Below are 19,460 nucleotides of genomic sequence, written 5' to 3'. Positions count from 1 at the left end.
CCTCCACGCTTGACTCCAGGACCACTACTGTGCTGACAGAATGTCTGTTAGACATCAAGTCCTGGATGAGAGCTAACCTTCTTCAGGGTCTCCTGATTTGCTCCCATCAGTGCCTCCTCACCTCAGGCGCTGACAGCATCACCATCCATGATTGCACACTTCACCTTACTAAGCCAATCTGGAACCTTGGGGTCTTGATTGACCCTCATCTATCCTATCTACTCCACGTGTGCACCATGACCCGCTCTGCCTTCCCCCACCTCCGCAACATCGCCCAGCTCCGACACAGTCTCACACCGCAGGCCGCTGAAATATTCATCCAGAACTCTGCATCCCGTGTCCTCTCCCGCACTAGGCTCTGTGACCCTATCACTCCCATCCTTGCCCAACTCCACGTCTTCCCATCACACAGAGGATACAGTTCAAGATCCTGGTCCTCACCTTCAAAGCCCTCCAAGGTCTTGCTGCCCCCTATCTCTAACCCCCTACAACCCTGTTCGTTCCCTCCGCTCAGCGGGCTCCGGCCTGCTTCACGTGCCCTGTCTTGCTCACCCCACTGTCAGCTCGGGTTCGTAACTCTGTCTGTCCAGCTTCTTGGGACATCCTCCCGACTTGAAAAGCGCTATACAAATGTCATTTTGTTGTTGTTGTCACATCAACACCGAACAGGTTTACTAGAAATGATTTATGGAATTGACATTCTATTCACGTTTTTGATTTCAACGTAAAATGTGTTGGAACAAAACCATGCAGAATGGCATTTAAAAACAATGTTTGATTCCATAACTCTGGCAGTTCTATTCCTAATGTTCCTGATGAACATATCTATTTCTGCCTTAAAATACTTGGCCAGCACTCTGCAAGGTAAAATAGAACTCGTGTTTTTAAATGCCAGCCAAGCAAATCAAATGAAGATGCATTGGATTTAGTTGCACTGTAACAATCTGGAAATGATTTATAATTTTTATTCCCAAAGCAGGAGTAACCTTGATAAACCAAATTGTAGATTGCAATTGTTAGATAGCTCTACATGTAACTTTTTGGAATTATTACAATAAACCAGACAGGTTGCATTGTGCTTGCCTACAAATGTATTTCAAAATATTCAAATGTTGTTCAATGCTAAAATGCTGAATGGACCAAATCTAATTTTGGAATCTATATATAAAATCCCCCAAAAATTGTAGCTTAAATTTTGATCATAGAAGTATTTTTTTATTAGAAAATTACCACATTTTCAATTTGAATTGTGGCTCTGGAGGAGATCTAATTGTGCTTAGTAAATTACTTTTTAGTAAATTTTCAGTTTAATTATTAAATTGTAATACTCTATTTATCTGGCCTTAAGCTGCTGAAATTCCATTTTATTAAATGGAAAGTGGTGGTAAATGTTATTGTAGATTATAAAGGCTTATTGTGGATATCTTTTGTAGATTATAAAGTCCTCCCGACATGAAAGGCGCTATACAAATGTAATGTTGTTGTAAATTCAGAATTCTTCTTTTGCCTTTTGTTACTGTTGTTAAACCAGCTTGTAATTCAGAATTGATTGAGGGCTTCTCTTTTTGCATAGATCTCTTGTTTCTCAAATTTCTGAACTAAAAGTTTAGGACCTTGTTGACTGATTTCTTTCTCTGCAACTGTTTGTCCTTTAACTCTTCCACCTTCTTTTTAGATACCTATTCCGTAATAGGTCCTTTCTGAGAATTCCTCTCACTCCCAGGCCTCGATTCTCATCACTACGGAGTCTGAGGTTGGCCTGTTACAAATCCGCTTGCTGTTTGATTTGCTTTCTTGTTCGCAATTCTCTGGGTTCCGCTTTCTGTGTGCTGTTTTCCTTTTCCCAATGATTGCAGATTATCTGAGGGAGTACTTGCATGGTGACTCAAATCCCATGCAAGTCACTGCTTGCTTGAGGCTCTCCAGTCTGCCTGACAGCAGTAAATTGATAATTTAAATGCCTTAATAGTTTATCAAAATATTTTTTGTCAAGTTGTGTCAAACCACAGGCCGAACAAATGCAGGCTATAATAATTTCTGTGCATACATATTAGCCTGAGGTTGGTACTAATAAATAATTTAGGTTCTAGCTGGGAAGGACATTTATCAAACCAATATTGCATATTTCTAGTAATGGCTGGAGAATATTTGTGTGTGAAAAGCTTAATAACTAGTTTTAAAAACTAATATTTAACCTGTTATCTTGGCACAGTTGTTAGCACTTTCGCCTCTGAGTAGGAAAATTGTGGGTACAATCTATATATCGAGACTTGGGAGCTCATCGTCTACTTTCTAGTGCAGGACTGGGAAGAATGCTACTTTGATGGAAGTGCTATATTTTGAATGAAAAGTTGCACTGCCTGCACATGACAGTATTGAAAAGGAGGGTATGTTTTCTAAGAGAACCCTGTTCAATCATTCGCCAAATTAATTGTTTTTAGAGAAAACACGGCAGCCAATTGCACATGGCAGTGTCCCACAAACAGTCCTGGATTGAGTGACCAAATTATTATTTTTATTTTTTGAAGGGATTATTACCCTCAGAAAAGCGATTCTCCTTATCGACTGACAACCGGGTTCCTCTTTTACTGCTAGGTAAACAGAGGCATGTGGAGTAAGGAAACTTGCCAATTGTTTTGCCCTGCCTTGGAATCGAACCCAGTTCCTCTCACTTGTGAGGCGAATGCTTTAACCACTGAGGTCCAGAACGCTACAACTAGCAGATTTAGACCAACTAGAGGAAAAATATAGGGTGTAATTTAATCATTGATTGTCCCCAATTTTCTATTGGTCTTGCCAATATAATGTTTACCAATATTAATCTTCCAAAGATTTGTCAGAGTCAATACCATATACCAAAAACATGCATTTGTATCATGCTTTTCACATGGGATCATGTTTTGGAACACTTCAGAAAGACAAGGTGGGGCACCAAGCAAGATTGGAAGGGGAAGGTAATCATAGGCCCTGTAGGTTTTTCGTTTTATCAGCAGGTGCTTGTGGATGGTGGGATTAGGGAGACCAACTCGGAATGTGTTTGAGAAATTGAGTTGAGTGGTAACAAAAGCGTGAATGAGGCAATAAGTGAGAGATGGGGATGATGGTAGGCAAGGTGGCAAAAGTGAATAGATCTCTACTATCATATTTAGTGTATTTCACACATGTATCACATACACAATCAATCAAAATATTTGCAGACTGACCCATTTGCACACATTTAAAAATGAGCTCTCGTTTATCTGTTCACACATACCAATACATATTGGGCAATTTGCATTTGGTTAAGTGTTCAAAGATATGTAGTTTTCATCCCTCCACAGATATAAACCACTACACAGTTTTGTTTAAAAAATTATTTCTAGTAGACTGATTTTGTTACAAAAAAAGAATAAATTAGCTCAAATGTAATCTGCTTGATTTGGGCACAGTTAATATTGACAGTTTTTCTCAAACGTGTGTTCAGAAATTGGGTATATTTTACAGGTACATACAAATGCTTTCAGATATTCAGTTAATCAGGTTTCTATTACTGACTGTTATGTACTATTATGCATTGAATTATTGTTATTTATATCCTGTAACAGCTTAACTTCCCAATAGTTGTGTGAAAATTTTCTTATCCAATCTGAAGATTTGAAACCATGCAATCAAATATTCAGAATCTAAAATTCAATTACTCAGTTGAATAATTTGTGGAAAAAATGGAGCGGTCGACCAACAGCTTACAAGATATGATGGTTACCATTACAAACATCAGAGTCGAGTTTTACTCCCCATTTCCTGTGTGTCGATAATCTCTTTCAACGTACACATGTATCTGAATAACAGAAACATTCATTTATATATTGGTGATTAACTTCACTTTTCTTCAAACAACATCAGTTTGTTAAAAGCCGAGTAAAGGAGTACCTTGGCTTTACACAAAGCTATGTCAGCTGCTGTCAGGGTAGACTTGAACACCCAGTAATATTTGCCATCGAAGTCACTTTACCGTCTCCCTATCAATGAGAAACTGTTTGCATTGCGGATTTTGTTTTGTGCTGTTTTGATCATAATAAAGTTTACAAAATGAAGATGATTTGAAGGCATTGCAAATCAGCTTTTGTACATGTATGTACACATTTTGTGCATGTTTGCTTTTCAAAAGGATGACAATGTTGGAAAACAATACAATTTTCTATTCAGTGAAATCAATCTCTCCTGTATCAAGTTTCCCACCTCTCCACATGGACTAGGGAATGTACCTTAATGTTTGATGTTCTTTCTCACTTTCTAGCCTGTCTGAACAAGATGGTTTTCCTCATGTGAGCCAGTGCTCACTGTGAACTGAATGAAAGTTGAAATACAGTTCTCCTTTGGTTCTAAATCTGTCATAGATGAGACCTCCTTTATCATCTGCTTGGGCTAGATTTAAAACCGACTTCTAAGTACCAATAATATTTGTTATCTTGGCTCAGCAATTTAAAAATACACTGACCCTTGATTGTTTGTACCATTCTGTGATTTCTATTTTTATAACTAAATAAACAAATTTCATTATTATGCCAAATAAGATTTAAAATTATTTTATTCAAAGGCCTTATTTACAAGAACCCCGCCACGTGACAGTGCAGAAAGGCACAGAACCCCTTGGAATATCGATTGTAAGTGGAGAAAATGGAGGGATATTTGTTTCGAAAGTAGTCGGAGGAAGCATTGCTCATCAAGCAGGACTTGAATATGGTGACCAGCTTCTTGAGGTAAATGCTGTTCAACGATTAATGTTGATTATCCTATAATAATAATAATAATCCTTGCATTTGATATAGCGCTTTTCATGTCAGGAGGACGTCCGAAAGCGCTTCACAGAACACACTGTAAAGTGAATTGACTGTATATTTGTGGGCGAATGCGGCAGCCAATTGCGCACAGCAATGTCCCACAAACAGTCGTAGATTGAAAATGACCAATTTTTATTATTGTTTTTGGTTTTGGAGGGATTATTATTAGGCATGTGGAGTAAGGAAACTTGCCCAAGGTTTCACCCTGCCTGGAATTGAACTCAGGTCTCTCGCTTGCAAAGCGAGTGCTCTAACCACTGAGCTACAGGACTCCACTATGGTAGAGGTGCTGCCTGTAATGAAATAATTCAAATGGGTTTATTACATACTTACTGTTTTACGTGTTAGTTTATATCTTTGTATTCTTCATCTGGTACTTAAATTAATCTGTCTTACAGTGCTGAAGAAGTTGCACTCATTCAGGTGGTGCCATAATAAGGGAGTTTAGAATTGTTTGTCTCAATAAATCGTATTTTATTGCAAGTTATCTTTTTTGGCAGTATAATGGCATTAATCTGAGGAATGCGACTGAACAGCAAGCTCGATTAATTATTGGACAGACAGAGCCCTGTGAGACTATCACTATGTTGGCACAATATAATCCGCACATGTATCAACTGGGTAACCATTCTCGTTCCAGGTGAGACCCCAGAAACGAACATTTTATATTTTATTATAGTTTCACAGGAATTTTACAAGAAATTGTATTTGCTTCTGAGATGCATTCATATATCACCTTGAAGACAAATATGTGGGGATGGTGAAAATTAAATTATAAATTCACATCACCAAGTTCCATAAATTTATAGACTGAAGAAAAATGCAATATTCTTGCCTGGCAAGACACAAAATTAACTAGCAATCAGAGAATTGCTGTAAAAATTACATTTTCTTTAACTATGCTTTTGTATTTTCTTACTTTGATTATTAGACTTGTAAGATGAGTGTGAATTATTGTTCACAGACTTTGGTTAGATGCTTGTAAAAATAGATTTATTCCAGGTGTTTAGACTACTAATTTTTGGTTTCTATATAAACCTGTGTTGTCAGTTCTCGCTTGGAGCCAATTAGCAATCGCTCAACTCCCCAAGGCAGTGGAGCAACTACACCTGACAGTCACTCCATTATCGATGCAGTGAGTGAACAAGATGAGGGAACAATAACACCACCATCAAAACAAACCACCCCAACTACCAGTCCACGTGACTCAATGAGGTGAGTGATGCATCTCTGAGGATTTAAGCTATTCAACAGTGCTTTGATCTAAGTCTTGCCAGAGTTGAACTGTGTACAATATGTTAGTTTTCTGGTTTGATCATTTTCTAATGATGAACTGATGGTGTTTAATGTCACAAAATATTTTTTAGCAGGGATATTCAAAATAAATTTCTGAACTTTTGAGTATATTGTGTGGTTAAATTGGAGTGCTCTTTGTGAGAGCTGTAGGTGCCACAATGCTTTTTAAGCATCTTATCTTATAGATGTCATTCAAGCATCACCTGTCTTGATAAATTTGTTGATCAAGGTTTAGTTGCACTAAAATTATTTCTTTCTTATTCTTCCTCATTCCCTCTTCACCTTTTTACTTAAACAGGAAGTCTGTTGACTCGGCAGATTTGAGAACTGAGCCAAGATTTATTTTCTTAAAGAAGACGCAGGTCGACCTGGGAATCCAGATTTGTGGTGGAAATCTACATGGAGTATATGTGGCAAAGGTAGAAGATGACAGCCCAGCAAATTGCCCTGATGGGCTTGTGCCTGGGGATAAGATACTGGAGGTAAAACGATTGTATCAAACCTGGAATAGGTTTAAATCGATAATAATAATAAATAATAATGATCCTTGCATTTGATATGGCGCCTTATCCCATCTTCAAGACTTCCCAAAGAGCTTCACAGAATATACAGTAAAGCGAATTGACTGCATATTTTGTGAGCGAAACACGGCTGCCAATTGCGCAAGGCAGTGTCCCACAAACATTCGTGGATTGAGTGACCAAATTTTTTTTAAGGGATTATTACCCCCGGAAAAATAATCTGCCAATCGACTAACAAACGGATTCCTACTTACAGCTTGGTAAACAGTAGTGTGTGAAATAAGGGAACTTGTCCAACGTTTCATCCTGCCCAGGAATCAAACCCAGATTCTCTCTCTCGCTTGCGAGGCGAGTGATCTAACCATTAAGCGACTGGACTGCACTTTTCTTTGTACAGTGCATTTAAACCTGAAAAAAGTCCATCTAAGATTATATTGCTAACACCGCATGCTTTTATTGTAAAAATCTCTCAATGCTTGAGAAATCTAGGATTTGATCCAGGATCAAATGAGATCTGATGCCAACTTTGAAGGAAATAATTAGAACTTACATATAAATCGGGAAAGTCTTAAAATTATAGTAAGTCACACAAAAAACAACCACATGAGGGCACTGTAGCCCAATCAACATTGGTACCATACACTGTCCCTTTTTTCTTTTCCTTTTTGACTTAAGATTTCTCCTTTTTTGCACTGTCTGCTTATATCTTGTCCACAGGTTGCTTTGAAACAAATCTGCAATAGAATTCTGACAGATATTTTTTGCATTAATAGACCTCTCAATTGTTCAATGCTTAAAATTTCAGTGAATTGTATGGTTGGCTTCTGCCTCCAGTCAAATCTATAACGATGCTATATTACTAAGGTAAACTCATAAATTGCATTCCCATTAGTTTTAAGAGCATAAGAAAGGTTGGGGATGAGAAAAGCCATCAAAGCTCAGCACAGAAACGCATTAACTTTCCAATTGTAACATCCAATTGTATTTCGAATCAAGTCATTGTATCCAATTTTCTGTGATCTCACCACACCATTTGGGTTGGTCAGAAAATATTTATAAATACATTTCATTGTGGGGCTCTACAGATAGCATTTATTGAGTATGAATGTGTTGCTTCTGAATGTGAAAGCTGCTGTTGAAGTTCTATTTGTTAAAGGTAGACTGTACAACAATATTCATGCCCCCCTCACCTTTTCCAAGCCATTATTTATTTTGATGCAATCTTACAGTTTTAGGTGAGCATCATCTAAAGCTAAGTCAACAATGAAAATAGCATTTTCTGATATAATTTCAAATATAGTACTGCCTTCACACAGCTGAAGGTTGTTGTCAAAAATAGCTGGGAAAATTGTCCAGCAGAAGAAATTCATCAACACTTCCAGCAGTGAAGTTGTTTGGAGTAGGACATCAGATTTACATTTCCCATTACTTCTCCGTGTTGAGAGCGTGTGAATGGTGCATGACCCAAAGGGATAGAATGAAATAGAAAACAGTGTTATGTATTTTTTTACAGTTTTATTTGGAAAAAATACTAAATATTATATGCACACTTGAGGTTCGGATGAGGCCTGATTTACATAAATGCTTGTGTCACTCATAACTGTACATTTTTGCTTGCAGTACAATGGCACTGATATGCGTAATGTGACAGCTGAACAGGCTTACGTTGAAATGCTGAAAACTACAGAGGCAATCTCTGTAAAAGCTCAGAACAGGATCGAGGAATTCAACAGGATCAAAGATGAGCCAGGGGATGGATTCTTTATCAGGTATTTCTTCTTCAATATGTGTAAACTGAAAGATTATTGCAAGTATGATTATCTAACCTATTCTACCTTTTACCTTCAGCGCCTTGGGACGTCCTCCTGATGTGAAAGGCGCTTTATAAATGGAATCTTGTTGTTGTTGTCTTGTTGTTGTTGTTTTAGGGAAGCTGCAGATTTCAGAAATACAGAAAAATACGAGCGAACAGCTTCAGCTCTAGGAATGTGTATAGATCACAAAAATATGAGAGGTGTAACCTGAATCTGCGATGATCCATGGTGTGGACTGTAGATGAGCCTCTTCAAAATGTTTTGTATAACTGTAGAAATTTGGCATATGGATGGATAATTGCTATTAGCGAAAACTGTAACTGAATACTTAATGAGTAAACCTAAAAAAAGTTATGCCAATTTTGTAGTTAACTGTAGAATGAATATTGATGTAAAACGTTCCCTTCAACGGCTTGGAAACGTTTTCCTCCTTGAAGGGCACGATATAAATATAAGTTGTTGGTGGTTCCTGGTGTTCTGCAAGGGAGTGTAGTTGCCAGATTTTTTGTGGTGCCTTGTTGTTTTCATCTGAGACACCTTGTTATAAAAGAGTTGTTCTGTGCTTACCACTGTGAATCTTTCATTAGATCTGATGGGTGATGTAGGTTACCATGCTGACCCTTAAATATTTTGTGTTGTGCATGGATCTTCCATTGCTTTAGTTCCAGTGTAAAATGGCTCCACTTATTCTTTCAGAGCACTTTATGACCGAGTTGCAGAAGTGGAACATGATCTGAGTTTTAAGAAAGATGACATCCTCTATGTTGACGACACTTTGCCACAAGGAAATTTTGGTTATTGGATGGCTTGGCAGCTGGATGAAAATGCTCAGAAGCTAGAAAGAGGGCAGATCCCCAGCAAATACATGTAAGCATCCCAGAGTTCCGAGTCAAGAGCAACACAATTTTACTCATTGCATTTGGACAATGAGATAAATTTAGTGTGTTTTGATGCCGCTAGGAAATTAATTTTATTGGTGACTTCTGATATTTGTTGCTGAGATCAAATTAGGCTTTCTGTGTTTTCATTTTAGATTTTGTAGTAGGACTTTCAAAATTATTTTAAAAGTGTTTGTGTTATGTGCAAGTTGTTTCACACTTCCAAATAAACTCACATATAAAAAATCACACTTGACAGCTGACAGCATCACAGTCCGAATTTATTTTAAAATGTGCTTTTTTTTTTTACCAAGAGTTGTTCTTATTAGGACATGGTATTGGTATCTTTTCTTATTGCTACATAACTGACTGTTGTACAAAGAGCTACGTATTTATTTCAAAACAAATCTGAGCTGTTGGTGATTGTGTCATCTCTGATAGGATGGACCAGGAGTTTTGCAGAAGACACAGCATGTCTGAGGTCAAGGATGAAAATGGCGCTGTTAAGACTCTTTCTGCGGCAGCACGAAGATCCTTTTTCCGGCGGAAGCAGAAACACAAAAGAAATAATTCAAAAGATGGAAAAGAGATGTTGGCTCTTGATGCCATCAGCACTGATTCCATCCCTCTGCTGGAAGGTATACATTTTGTTTGACTATCATCTGATTGTCTTTCTTGAACGCATGTGAATGAAAGATGAGGAAACTTCAACTGTATCCTTGCTATTCAGGATGTATTCTACTAGAGAAATTGCTGATTTTCTTTCTGCAAATAGAATGAGATCCTGTGCCCCTTTTCTATTTACTTTTTGTGTTCATATGACATGGGGAAATGACAGCCCAGCAGTGTGAGAGAATTTAATTAACATCAGTGGTGATGCAACCATTAATCAAAAGCTTTTTAATAACATGCTTTTAGTTTGTTCCACATGCTTATCACCCTTTTTAAAAGGGTCAATGCAAGTTATTATAAAAACAGTTCTTGTGCACTTCACATATCTGGTGTTTCAGATTAAGTGGTGTATCAAATTTTAAATGTGTTTCATGACCAATTTTTCACTGCTAGATTGTGGAAGTTTGGCTTATCAAAGAGTACAGAAAATTGAGTGCACCTCTCCAAGGCCTGTGCTTATCCTGGGACCACTGGTGGATGCTGTGAAGGATATGTTAGTCAAAGACTCCCCTGGAAAATTCTGCCGATGCCCATTAGGTAAGCTTAACTCAAATGATGTGTTTTAATTCTAAAATGTATGTTCCTTTTATGTTATTACATGTTTACTTTGTGGCCTGATTTATATATTAATACTGCTTCATTATTCCTCCCTTGTGAGTTTGCAAGAAATGTTTCAAGAAAAGTTGCATATTGACCTTAAAAAGTACTATTGTTTGCTTAATATCAGTTCTTAAACTTCATAATTGTCAACTTTTTTTCATTAATTCAAAGATCAGCTGCATTATTTCTGTTTAAACCTAAATGCACTCGTTAAAAGAAATTCTCAGATGAGGCTTTAATTGGATTACATACTTGGATTCATTCCCTTGTTGCTATTTAAAACGTATCAGTTTTATTTTAGATGTTTCTTCATTTGTTTATGTTTACCTACCAGTTCAGTTGCAACCTGTCTGTACAATTCAGTTCCTAGATGTATTTCTATGGTTTTAATACAGACTGTGGTTTTATTAGAAATGTGATCACTATTCCTTTATGGGTTAGTAACTTTTAATGCATAGGTTATACAATTTGCAATCCACATAGCATTTGGCATTTGCACAGTGCTTTGATGAGCGCAATAGTTGATGCTCTTTGAAGAATCTGGTAAAAGAGATCAGTTTTGTCTTTCTTGACATTGAAAGCTGCAGTATTACATTTCTCATTTTTTCTTTTCAGAGGTTATGAAAGCTTCACAGCAGGCAATTGAGCGAGGAGTAGCAGACTATCTCTTCATTGATTACAAGAGGAGGAGTGGCCATTTTGATGTTACAACGGTGGCTTCCATTAAAGAGATAACTGAGAAGGTGCTCTTCTGTTCTACTTGTGCAATTTATATAAATATAGTGCAACCCAAAGTAACAAATATGTTTTCTAACATTATATTCCACATTATGGTATATTCTATATTGTATATTATTATTGTGTTGCAACACAAAGTAATACATATTCAGGGAATATTATGCTGCAAAAGTTCCAAAATGTATAAAAATTCACTGACATTGATGGAAATCTTTAAAAAATATATTGTTATTCCAAATTCTGCACCCATCCTTCCTGACTTCAGAAATGCAGAATAATTTCTGGGCACCTTCTGGTAGCTGGTTACAAAGGACGTGGTTGTGTCCTAAAGCAGACCTAAAAGTTAAGATAATAGACTATTGTTGTACCATAGTTTCTAACTTTGATTTCTATTACAGTTATATGACTAGCCATTGCATCCTACAACATGTTGTGCTTTTGAACATGTTTATCAGACCTAAATTAACCCCATTGCCTCTTTCGAATATTTTATTATGCGAAGGTAATTGACTACTATTTGCTTGTTTCATTAATGTACTCTTCTTGTTTCTAGGACTGCCACTGTTTGCTTGATATTGCACCACATGCCATTGAGCGTCTTCACCGAATTCACATATATCCAATCGTCATATTCATTCGGTACAAGAATTTAAAGCAAATAAAGTGAGTAGCAACTTAATTAAAGCATTTTTTAAATTATATATATTTACAACAGTTTGTGTTGCAAAATTGGCATTGATGCTTAATAATGAAATTGATGACTGCAACCTAAGTGCTTGCTTGTATTTTTATACAACTGAAAAAAGGGGGTGGGGGCTATTTTGTTCTACTACAATGTGAAAATATATGTATGTGTTCATTATATCAAAGTCTATGGTACCAAAGTATAAGGTGCAATTAAAATAATAATCCTTGCATTTGATATAGCGCTTTTCATGTCGGGAGGACGTCCCAAAGCACTTCACAGAACACACTGTAAAGTGAATTGACTGTATATTTGTGGGCGAACGCGGCAGCCAATTGCGCACAGCAATGTCCCACAAACAGTCGTAGATTGAAAATGACCAATTTATTATTGTTTTTTGTTTTGGAGGATTATTATTAGGCTCTGTGTGGAGTAAGGAAACTTGCCCAAGGTTTCGCCCTGACCTGCCTGGAATTGAACTCAGGTCTCTCCCTTACAAAGCGAGTGCTCTAACCACTGAGCTACAGGACTCTAATTACCTTTGGTCTTCAAACATTCAAAAGCTTCTTACATTTTTCATTTATATTGAGCACATAACAAAGAAGAAAAATGATCAAATTTCTTGTGTAAACATGTAGAGATGGATTTTTCAAGATACAAAATGCCTAGCTTAGGAATGTGCATGCTTTTCAAAATGTTACAGAGAAATTAGGCTGAATTTCATTGAGTTATTATCTATGTCATAAATCATGCAGTACAACTCCAATGGATTACTTTGCTTCACTTAAACAAAATAGAAACTAAAATAATTAGCTGGTAAAATGGATTTGGTGTGTTTCTTATGCAAGATACTAAAATGTGAATTATTTTCCAGTATAAAACAAATTTTTTTCTAAATATTAAATTTCTATGTGTATTTCATCGAGCACTTATGGCTGTATTGGTTTGCAGAGAGCAAAAGGATCCAATCTTTCTTAAAGATAAAGGTACGCAAAAGAAACATTCCAAGGAACAGTTTGAAGCTGCTCAAAAAATTGAACAAGAGTACAGCAAGTTTTTCACAGGTAAGCATCTGTTACTCTGGCTTCCAGTTCTTGAATTGTAGATTAATAATAATAATATTAATACTTGCATTTGATATAGCGCTTTTCACTTCGGGAGGACGTCCCAAAGCACTTCACAGAACACACTGTAAAGTGAATTGACTGTATATTTGTGGGCGAACGCGGCAGCCAATTGCGCACAGCAATGTCCCACAAACAGTCGTAGATTGAAAATGACCAATTTAGTTACTGTTTTTGGAGGGATTATTATTAGGCATGTGGAGTAAGGAAACTTGCCCAAGGTTTCGCCCTGACCTGCCTGGAATTGAACTCAGGTCTCTCACTTGCAAAGCGAGTGCTCTAACCACTGAGCTACAGGACTCCACAAATGTCAGCATTTTAACTTGTAGGCAGCAAAGAGAAACTTTCTCCTAAATCTAAGAACCAGTTTATTTTTGTAGGATTTGGCCAATACAATTTATAAAATAGTAGATTTGCCTATAGTATTGGCTATTTATGGAGAATTTTCTCATTGTTATTCATACATGAATAAAAAATCCATTGGGACTCAAATGTCTCATTTGTCCATGACTTTTGGAGTCTATTTTTGTGACATTTTTGTTCAGTGTGATGCATAATATATTGCAGGTGAGGTTTCCAATTAAGTGATTTGTAAAAATTGTTTTATAAATTTGTAAAATGATTCGCAAAAATTGTTCAATTTTAATTTTTTTAAAAAAAGTGGCCTTGGACATGTTGTTAAATTCAGACACAACACAGATTTATTTGGCACATGCTTCAACTTTGAAGGATAGGAAAAAAACATAAGTTTTTATTAAAACTGTTAATCGTCCTCCATCTCCCTTCTAGGTATTGTCCAAGGAGGCAGCCTGCCCTACATTTGCACTCAGATCATGACAATTGTTGATCAAGAACAAAACAAAGTCCTATGGATTCCAGCTGGAACACTCTAGGACCTCATTTAAGCAACTCAAACTCCCACTGAAGATCGTCATTGAAGTGTTCAGAACTTGTTCAACACAGGCATGCAACCAATCTGAAGATTGCCGATCACATGAAAGGATACAGTGTGTTGAATAGACTTGTAGCTTACAAATGATTTGCTTTGGTCTGAAGGCTTTTGGAGAACGTTGGGCAAAAAGACTGTTAAATGTGCTACTCCACTTCATTCTGGCATCAACTGTACTCTCTGTCATGTAAGAGATTTCAAATTGAGCTGAAACAGGACTGATTTGAATTTTTACTCTTTTCGCCTCCCCACCCCACAAAAAAACAGTTTCAATAAGTAATGCTGCAACTAAAACTTAGAAACCACACGTTTACAAGTAATTTCCTGAGTATTTGTTTTAAATGTTTACTTGAATGTTTATAAACTTTTCTTATTCCTGTTTTTTGGATGAGGCAACCCTTTGAACAGGGTGAAGTTTGTGCATGTGAATTAGGCAGGTTTACCTGGTTATGTGATATTGATGGTGCCCTGAAATTTGACTGGCAGTTTGAACCCTTTTGAAAACATTTGGTACCGAGTAGTCATGTGGTCAGGACAAAAGTATTGTGATTGGTACTTTTTGGAGTGAATTCTGAATGTTGTGCACTCCTGTAAAGGGCAGACCACTGCAGTTTTGTTGCTTTTATTTTTGTCTGTTGAAAATTTGTTTTTCTGCATGAATCTTAATATTTAAACAGCATAATGTTTCTGATCATATTGTATAAACTAATACTTAATTGTTGGGCCTAATAACATGTAGCAAGGGTTAATGAGCTGTTTAGATGGGCCTAGCATGCTGATATGACACTTTCTAAAAGCTGTAAATATTAAAAATGACTCATCCTGGTGCAATTTTGCAGGTTATGTTGAGCTTTTTTTTAAAAAAAATCCTGTGTGTGTAGCAGTCAAATAGATTTTATTTAACTTTGTGGAACTATTTCCTCAAATATTTCCTGGCTAGGGTTTTTTGTCAGAGTAAATGTAGCTATGAGGCACAGTAAATAATTGTAGTGTTGCCACTGTCTGGAGATTGGTATTGAATCTGCTATGCTTATATATGCTTGTTTTTTCCACATATTGTGCCAAAATTTTGACAATTTGTATCCTCTGCTTTCATGTTGCACTTGTGAATCCATGTGTACCGAGCACAGGATTGTTTCTGGTCTTCATGTTTGTATCATGTTTTAGGTAGCTATCTACTGTACGTACAGACTAATGCAACTGAAAGATTAAAGAAAAACTGAGACTGTTCCTAACATTTCACTAATTGCCTGGTGCATGACAGCCTTTTTTCATTTGAACAAAATACGTAGATTGCTTTCTGTAACGAAAAGGGATGTTTTCATTTTAAATTGATATGAAATTCGAAAATTATCCTATTGAGTTAAGGGCATGATATTCTGATTAGCAGAGTGACATGAACAATGTGTGCCTCTAATGGGGGAATAAAAATCCCATTGTTGACCCACATCTTCACAGTCACTTCACTCAACTCTCCCACTGTTTCTGCCAGTATAAGTTATTGCAGGGTACAGTTGAAGAGTGACAAAGATGGTATAGAGTAAACAGGTACTGACTGATGTCTTTTCTGTGCTGAAACAAGAATGTTACTTTGTATCAAATGTATCAAAAGGAAATTGATTAGTACAAGAATAAAGGTCAATTTCTGTGACTGAAGATGAACGTTTCTCATCACATTTGAAGTGTCCTGGCTGCAGCCCTGCATCACTTTCACACAAAAGGTTGGTCAGTAAATCATCATCATAAATACAGTCATGAAAGTCCTTCACTGGTTGACCGGGCAAAGCACTGTTGACCATCGTCTTTTAGTGTGAAGATGAGCTGCCCTTCATTGGATATTAATTGGCTCCTAAAAGTTTGCTGATCTATGGTGTTGTGGTATCATGTCTTAAGATAGCATCAGAGTGAAACACCCCTTCCCAATAAAATGCACCGCACAATCCTGCTGGCCAACTTTGTCAAAAATGAGAACTTTGGACACTCAATCTCAGTGCTAATGTCCCTTACCTTAGTTAACAGTTTACCCCTCCCCGCCCCAAATACTTTATTGCATAAACTAGCACTACATCCTATGTATCAACACAAAAGAAACAATATAAGACGTATTATTTTTGAACCAATCACTCAGTTACTCATTTAGCCTATGCTGCGAATGGTCTGTTTTTCTACACCTCTTCCCCTCCCCACTCCCATTAGAAGGAACATCAACAATGTTCAGGTTACATGGATTCCAGCAGAGCTGCTTTTGAAAGTTTGCACAAACAAGTTAATAGCTTGTCCAAAGCAACTGATACTTTGCTGCAGATGATGAAATTCACCAACATTTCCCAAACTTAGCAGACAACATGACAACCAATTGCTGGATCCTGACAGTTCTAGACAGAAAGTAAATTGACATACAGACGAGGAGTATTGCTCACTAAACTGAATGTTGCCCAATATATGACACTCTTTAGAATCTCTTTTTTCTGTTTTTTTTCCCATTATGTTAACTATCTCCTAGATTCAAGGTAATTCCTAAATCAGTCCAGGATGCAGATGACTCTGTGAAGTTTGCTGCACTGAATTGGAAATGTATTCAGGTAAGTGCATGTGTGTACCACAAGTGCTAACAAGATAAATGGAGTTAAGGGATTGCTAATTTCACTACCTCCTCTGAGTCAAGACTGTTCATTGATGATTAAACCTTCACATTTGCTGTAATGTCATAAATCCAAGCTCGTTATTTTTATACTTCACGCAGTCAACATGTGTCCTGGGAGTGATTGTGTAAATCTCAGCTGAGACGAAAACTGCGATTATAGTTGTTGAACTGGAGGGATTAAGGCAGGGAGTTCCAGAAGCTCAGGGCGAAGTGCCTGAAGGGCGCAGTTGCTGATGGTGTAGCAGAGCAGTCAAGACATGCAGAACAAAGCGAGGTGGGGGCGCGATGGAGGATTGGGGGGGGGGTGATTTTGCATTAAGGCATGAAGTGTGTTTTCTCTGCTTTTTCTGGCCACTGCAATTGATTGCAGTGGACAGAACTTGGGTGAGCTGCAGTGTGATCAGTCGGCTGGTTATGAATCCAGCTTGGAAAGAATTGCTGAGGTCAGACTGAGAAAAATCTTAATAATAATCCTTTGATGTAGAATCTGTAACAGCAGAGCTTCACATGCAACTGGTGTCAAGTGCAATGAAATATCACAGGCATTTTGCACATTGTAATGCCCAAAGCAGCTTTGCTTCGCAAAATGAAGGGAATCATCAATCCTTCAGATAGATTGATAGCTTGGATTTTTTTTGTCTGCCTGATACCTGACAAATGCTGAAACCCACTGCCATGCTTAAAAATATCCAAACCAGACTGAGGGTTCCACATATCCATGCTGTCTGTACATTGCCTATTCATTGGTCTGGAATGGAATGTCCCTAACGGGGACACATCCTGTTTACCTAATTAGCAAGAGCTGAGATTTAGAGATCCCAGAGTGTTTAACCAGCCACAAATGATTCCTTGCCATTTCAAGCACTGGCTTGAAGGCTTCCAGCTGTTTGCTTAGTGAGTGATGCTTGTCTAGTGAGTCCTATCCATTAGGACTTTAACTTGTAGGATTAACAGCTTGGTGGGAAGAATCCCAACAGCCAGTGGCTGGTCTGCCTCTCCCAAGTTCTGCCAATCAAAGCAGTTAGTCTGTCACCATCAGTGCTTGGAGTACTGCCTTGGAGTACTCCAAACATACCTGGTTAAGGAGCTGGACGAAGACCACCAAAAACTAGTGGCTCATTTCCCATATTCCATTGCCAGCTTGGTGCTTGTTTAGCCCCCACCCCGTCCGAGGTGCAATCACTCTTTGTACTTCCCCTCTGCCTTCCCCCCCACCACCATAACTGAGGAAGATAGTCACAAGTTGGTCATTGACACGTGCAGGTTTGAGGCCATTATGGGAGGATAACCACTGTCAGGAAGCCCCTTTTAAGCCTCAGGATGAATGGTGTGAAAGCGATGGTTCCACCCACCAGTTGGAAGTTAGGAGCCTCTGGAGCAGCTGTTTCACTCTGCGTACCAATAAAGTTAGATAGAAAGCTTAGTTGGAGTGTTTGTTTGTGAGCCAGGCTTCTACCTAATGCCTCCAGCAGCTGTCATCCCGAGTTTCCTTATCAGCAATTCAACCAACATGGTGGAAGAACAGCTTTATGCCACCCACCTTGATGTTCCAGAGCTCCACGCACAACAGCAACTTCTAAATCCAAATTGTTGACCATGACACTAGGAGAAACTTTTTTTTTGAATAGTCTCTTGGGATCTGAAACTTCAACCAGAACTAGCTGACAAAACCTGGGTTTAATATCTTAGTTGAAGGATAGTACCTCTGACAAACTGTTTCCCAATACTGTGCTGGAGTGTCAGCCTGAATTGAGCTAATTTTTTTTAACATGGGGCAGAAACATCCATACCTCCTTATCCAGAAGCAGTGCTCCCAATTGAGCCAAGCTGACAATTGTGGAAGAAGACTGATGAATAATGGAGCAGTGGCTTCAGGAAGGATACACGTGAGGAGAGAGACGGAATGAAGGGAGACAAAAGCCTGAGGCAATGGGATTGTGGCTGGCAGAGGAAGATTGGACAAGACCAAGAATGAGTGATCCAGAGTTGGGCATAAGGGCAAAAGTGATAGGTTACAAAACTGACATTGGGTGCAATGTACTTGGAAAAGTTTTAAGTGATCATTGTGGTCATGGTAAGCATTCTGGATAAAAAGGGCATCAATGGGTAAAAGGAGGTGGTCCCTAAAGTTGCACTTTGACCTATTATGTTTGCCGAACTCTTTAGCAGGTGACGTAATGCGGTATATTTGAAGAGGTCAAAACAAATTCCACTCTTCTCATTAGAGCCCCACCAAAATGTAATTATATAGCTCAGCTATGATGATAGTAGATCTGGTTTAACTACATCAATGTGGTTAGCTTGAAATTGTAGTCCTGCACTGTACGCACATGCCTTTTGACTTTACTTAGCCTTGACAACTCTTGTGGTGCACAAATTAACCTTGTTAACACATTTACAATTCAAGTACTTGTCAAGTCTTCAGAAAACTATTGAGTTTGTGTGGTCTGCAGAAAAGGTATTGACCAATTTGCTATCAATTTAAACATTTGAGCTGTAAGGTGTGGTTGCTTTTTTAAAATATACTGCAGAGTGATATTACTTCAGAAGTCGGTATAGCGTGGCCTTGTTTAACGCTTTGGTGTCTGAACTGGTTTCCATTGTTGGCTGGCCAGCTTCCTGCTCTTAAAAACATGAGACTATAAGATCGCTGCTGACTTTGTGCAGGAAGCATTGCTAACGTTATTTCCTGCCTGCTACATTCCTAAAGTACATCAGC

The 19,460-nt window shown here is 37.9% G+C and overlaps 1 protein-coding gene across 8 annotated transcripts in view; it reads left to right on the top strand.

Moving 5' to 3' along the window:
- dlg5a (discs, large homolog 5a (Drosophila)) overlaps positions 1–15,732 on the top strand; it is a 77,044-nt gene extending 61,312 nt beyond the window's left edge. For 5 of the 8 annotated variants that reach the window (XM_042336737.1, XM_007898484.1, XM_007898455.1 and 2 more), the window contains exons 24-36: positions 1,676–1,753; positions 4,577–4,739; positions 5,321–5,460; positions 5,871–6,035; positions 6,415–6,598; positions 8,258–8,406; positions 9,148–9,318; positions 9,771–9,967; positions 10,395–10,538; positions 11,217–11,344; positions 11,893–12,002; positions 12,976–13,088; positions 13,938–15,732. In XM_042336737.1, the coding sequence (XP_042192671.1) occupies positions 1,676–1,753; positions 4,577–4,739; positions 5,321–5,460; positions 5,871–6,035; positions 6,415–6,598; positions 8,258–8,406; positions 9,148–9,318; positions 9,771–9,967; positions 10,395–10,538; positions 11,217–11,344; positions 11,893–12,002; positions 12,976–13,088; positions 13,938–14,041 (1,846 nt within the window). In that variant the 3' untranslated portion in view covers positions 14,042–15,732. The remainder of the gene's footprint in view (positions 1–1,675; positions 1,754–4,576; positions 4,740–5,320; positions 5,461–5,870; positions 6,036–6,414; positions 6,599–8,257; positions 8,407–9,147; positions 9,319–9,770; positions 9,968–10,394; positions 10,539–11,216; positions 11,345–11,892; positions 12,003–12,975; positions 13,089–13,937) is intronic. The other 3 variants (XM_007898485.1, XM_007898476.1, XM_007898469.1) reach the window with 1 other exon arrangement.
- Positions 15,733–19,460: the final 3,728 nt, after the last annotated feature.

The sequence above is a fragment of the Callorhinchus milii genome, unplaced genomic scaffold (assembly GCF_018977255.1).
Source record: "Callorhinchus milii isolate IMCB2004 unplaced genomic scaffold, IMCB_Cmil_1.0 Scaffold7, whole genome shotgun sequence".
Lineage (NCBI taxonomy): Eukaryota > Metazoa > Chordata > Chondrichthyes > Chimaeriformes > Callorhinchidae > Callorhinchus > Callorhinchus milii.
The sequence above is the reverse complement of the archived record's forward strand: the minus strand, read 5'-3'. Positions and strand labels throughout refer to the sequence as shown.